The 4,469-nt window shown below is 41.4% G+C and overlaps 1 protein-coding gene across 1 annotated transcript in view; it reads left to right on the top strand.

The window, feature by feature from the left end:
• Positions 1-4,469, top strand: part of SLC26A4 (solute carrier family 26 member 4) — a 33,229-nt gene that overhangs the window by 17,520 nt on the left and 11,240 nt on the right. The window contains exons 9-11 of the mRNA XM_015828091.1: positions 938-1,033; positions 2,544-2,650; positions 3,956-4,025. Coding sequence (XP_015683577.1) covers positions 938-1,033; positions 2,544-2,650; positions 3,956-4,025 — 273 coding nt within the window. The remainder of the gene's footprint in view (positions 1-937; positions 1,034-2,543; positions 2,651-3,955; positions 4,026-4,469) is intronic.

Here is a 4,469-nt window from a genome sequence, read left to right as displayed (position 1 = left end):
TCTGAAATGGTAGAGGGTCTCCTGCTTGAGCAGGGGCCTGGACTAGAAGACCTCCAAGGTCCCTTCCAGCTTCTATTCGGATTGATTTTGCAGTTACATGATCGCAATTTATGATCTTCCCAGCTAGGAAGTCATTTGAGGAATCTGGATTTGCTGAACAACTTCATGATTCGCTTTAATGACTCTGGTAGAAATGGTGATAAAATTGGGTCTGGTTAGGTGATAACTTGCTTCATAGCAAGTGAAATTTCGGTCAGAAGTAGAGGACTTGTCTGAATTTATCTACCCAGAGGCATTCGTAGGAAATTAGATTAAATTAGATTAGATTAGATTAGATAACCTTTATTGTCATTTTTTGTACAATGTAAAATGTACATTTTTGTAAAATGTAAAAAACATGGACATAAACAAGGGGCTACAGATGCAAGCACCATTTTGACATTTTTAACCACTCCCCCAAAACCCCCGCTTGTACAGGTAGTCCTCACTTTACGACCACCATTGAGCCCAAAATTTCTGTGTTAAGTGAGACATTTGTGAGGTGAATTTTGCCCCTTTTTATGACCTTTCTTGCCACAGTTGTTAAGTGAATCACTGCAGTGGTTAAGTTAGTAACCCGGTTGTTAAGGGTACCCCCGTGACTTTGCTCGTCAGAAGATCACAAAAAGATGATCACATGAACTTGGGACACGGCCACGGTCGTAAGTATGAACCAGTTGCCAAGCGTCTTGAGTTTTGATCACGTGACCAAGGAGATGCTGCAAGAGTTGTGTGAAAAGCAGTCATAAGTCACTTTTTCCAGTGCCGTTGCAACTTTGAACCATCCCTAAATGAATTGTTGTAAGTCGAGGATTACCTGTATCTTCTTCGGAGTCTCTCAAAGGGTTTTTTACTTAAAAAAAAATAACAATACTAATGTTTCTTTTTCTCTTTGTAGTCTGTTTTGGCAGCTGTGGTCATTGCGAACTTAAAAGGGATGTTCATGCAGGTTTGCGATGTCCCTCGTTTGTGGAGGCAGAGCAAAGCAGACGCAGTGAGTCCCGTTGCCGTTCTGTTCACAAAAAGCTGAGAGTTATGGGTCATGCTTGAATTAATCTCTTCTCTATTTAAGCAGCTGTCTTTCGCTTCACTTAATAATTAATCCCTCGCTGAGAATCTCATGTCACCGGGAGGAAGGAAAAAAAAACTAGAAATCAAGAACTTCTTGGTTATTCCAGGGAATTTCTGACCATCAAAGATCCGTGTTGGGCAAGGAAAACCAGCCCCACAATGAAGGTCAAATTAAACTGATTTACTATTAAAGGCCTATGCAGAGGAATCTTCTCAACTAGGAGTTGAGAATTTGCTAGCAGTTAAATAGGGATCTACAGAATTCAAGGGAGGCTAGAGTTTGTTTGTTTGTGGCTACGTAGGGATGCTAAGCTGATTCCTCTTTTGACTCCACCCCCAGTTTCTGCCTTTCCTTCTCCTACACTCCTATAACCCTCTCTAACTAATTTCGCTTTTCTGAAATAGCCTTCCTACACAGGCTTGATTTTTACTGAGGAAGTTTCAGTAACATATCGGTTATCATACTATCAAGAGGATGGCTGCAGAAAAATGTATTCATCCTGTCTATAGAAAACTAGCATGTTAGGAAGAAAATAAAACTGCAGACCTTTCTTCTAACAAATATTTGTTGTTGGTTATTGGAAGGTGCAAAACTTGTGTGGACCCTCTGGTGTGAACTTTGTAACCACCGCCCCATTTAACCTGTGTTGGGCAGCTACTCTCCAACCGTTGTGGGGAGGTGTTAACTTCTTCACGTTCAAAAAATTAATTAACGAATTCAAGAAAGTGGGATTAAACGAGTGTGAGGCTAAGACAAAAGTTTATCAAATCGGGTAGAACTCGATCACATATTGTAATACTAGGAGCAATAGTACTTAGACTTAGTTACTTAACAATTGCAGTGACTCACAATTGGGGCAAGAAAGTTCACTTAGCAGCAGAAAATTCGGGCTCAACTGTGGCCGTATGTTGAGGACTACCTGTATACTGGCCCATAGTGCTTTACAATCTGAGCCCTCATTTTACCGAATTCGGAAGGACGGAAGGCTGAGTCAACCTTGAGCCAGTCAGGATCGAACTCCAAGTGGTGGGCAGAGTTTGCCTGCAATTCTGCATTCTAACCATTGCACCACCAGGAAGGAGAATGAGGGAAGGGAATAAGAGAAAAGAAGGAAGGAAGGAAGGAAGGGAGGGAGGGAGGGAGGGAGGAATAGCAATAGTACTTAGACCTATATACTGCTTCACAGTGCTTTACAAAGCCCTCTCTAAGCAGTTTACAGAGTCAGTCTGTTGCCCCCAACAATCTGGGTCCTCATTTTACCGACCTCGGAAGGATGGAAGGCTGAGTCAACCTTGAGCCCCATAAGGATCGAACTCCAGACAATGGGTACCGTTTGCCTGCAATACTGCACGGTGCCACCAGGGCTCTTCAAAGCCTATTGATGGCAATCTCTATGGGGTGATTTAACACCCCCATCTCTTTCTTTTTCCAGATGATCTGGGTTTTCACGTGTGTAGCATCCATCATCCTGGGATTGGATTTGGGATTACTTGCTGGTTTGGTATTTGCCCTGCTGACGGTGGTGCTGAGAGTTCAGTTGTGAGTATAATCCCCCCAAAAGAATTTTGCGCCCAAGACTGGAAAATAAATGCAAATCCCTCCCCAGATGGAGCTTTTTCAAGCAAAAAGTGCTACCAAAGCTGCCATTGCTTTTGCTTCTGCTATTTGCGGATAGCCCTTGACTTCATTTAGCAGCTGTACTGAAAAATATGACTTATAACCAGTCCTTTTGCTCCTGATGGTCACAGCATCCCCATAGTCACAGGATCACAATTTGGGCACTTGGCAACTGGTTGCAGCATCCTGGGGTTGTGTGATCACTATTTGTGACCTTCCCAGAGAGCTTCTGACAAGCAAAATTAATGAGAGAAGCCAGATTCGCTTAATGACAGCAAGATTCACTAAAACTGCAATAGAATAGAATAGAATAGAATAGAATAGAATAGAATAGAATAGAATAGAATAGAATAGAATAGAATAGAGGAAAGAATAAGAATAGAATGGAATGGAATAGAATAGAATAGAATAGAATAGAATAGAATAGAATAGAATAGAATAAGAATAGAATGGAATGGAATGGAATAGAATAGAATAGAATAGAATAGAATAGAATAGAATAGAATAGAATAGAATAGAATAGAATAGAATAGAATAGAGGAAAGAATAAGAATAGAATGGAATGGAATGGAATAGAATAGAATAGAATAGAATAGAATAGAATAGAATAGAATAGAATAGAATAGAATGGAATGGAATGGAATGGAGTGGAATGGAAGCTGGAAGAGACCTTGGAGATCTTCTAGTCCAGCCCCCTGCTCAAGCAGGAGAACCTATACCATCTCAGACAGATGATTGTCTAGTCTCTTCTTAAAAATCTCCAGTGATGGAGCACCCACAATTTCTGGTGGCAAGCTGTTCCACTGGTTAATTGTCCTCACTCTTAGGAAGTTTCTCCTTAATTCCAGGTTGCTTCTCTCCTTGATCAGTTTCCAACCATTGTTTCTTGTCCTTCCCTCTGGTGCTCTGGTGAACAAACTGACCTCCTCTGCCTTGTGGTAGCCCCTCAGATAATAATTCACTTATAATTCACCATGGCAAAAAAAAGGTTGCAAACAGGCTGGGACTCATTTAACAACCACCATTCTGCTCCCATTCTGGCCGTAAGTTGAGGACTACATGTATTTCACAAGTTAGGCTATCAGTGATGGCTGAGCTACCCTTGCTTGCAACAAATTTTGTATATGGCTCCCAGCCATTGTTTGCAACAAATTCTGTTCTGTAGGATTGCATTGGTTTTAATTTTGAAATCTTGATCTTGACCAATATTTTGTTTTGTTTTGTCAGTCCTTCCTGGGGTAAACTTGCTAACGTTCCTGGCACGGATCTGTATAAGAACATCAAAGAATACAAAAATGTAAGACGGTCTAGCAAACTAATATTTCAAATACTTAGAGGGGGGAATAAAAGGATGTTTAAGATTTATTTCGGAGTTGATTGAAATGCGGCCTGCATGACGAAAGGATGGATAGGTCCATTTCTGGAGTCTCATAAAAGATAACAGTGGGCCGATCGAGAATTAATAACCATTTGAAGCATATCAAGCCAAATCTATCCATTCATCAGTTCACTGTTACTTCAATAGATTATGGCAGGGGTAGGCAACCTTGGCTCTTTTATGACTCGTGGACTTCAACTCCCAGAATTCCTGAGCCAGCAACGCTCAGCTTGGAAACTTCTCCCTTTTCCCTCAGCGTGGCTGGCTCAGGAATTCTGGGAGTTGAAGTCCACGAGTCAGAAAAGAGCCAAGGTTCCCCATCCCTGCCCTATACCAGGGGTCTTCAAACTTGGCCCTTTTATG

The sequence above is a fragment of the Protobothrops mucrosquamatus genome, unplaced genomic scaffold, assembly GCF_001527695.2.
Source record: "Protobothrops mucrosquamatus isolate PMUCROS unplaced genomic scaffold, P.Mucros_1.0 scaffold4219, whole genome shotgun sequence".
Lineage (NCBI taxonomy): Eukaryota > Metazoa > Chordata > Lepidosauria > Squamata > Viperidae > Protobothrops > Protobothrops mucrosquamatus.
The sequence above is the reverse complement of the archived record's forward strand: the minus strand, read 5'-3'. Positions and strand labels throughout refer to the sequence as shown.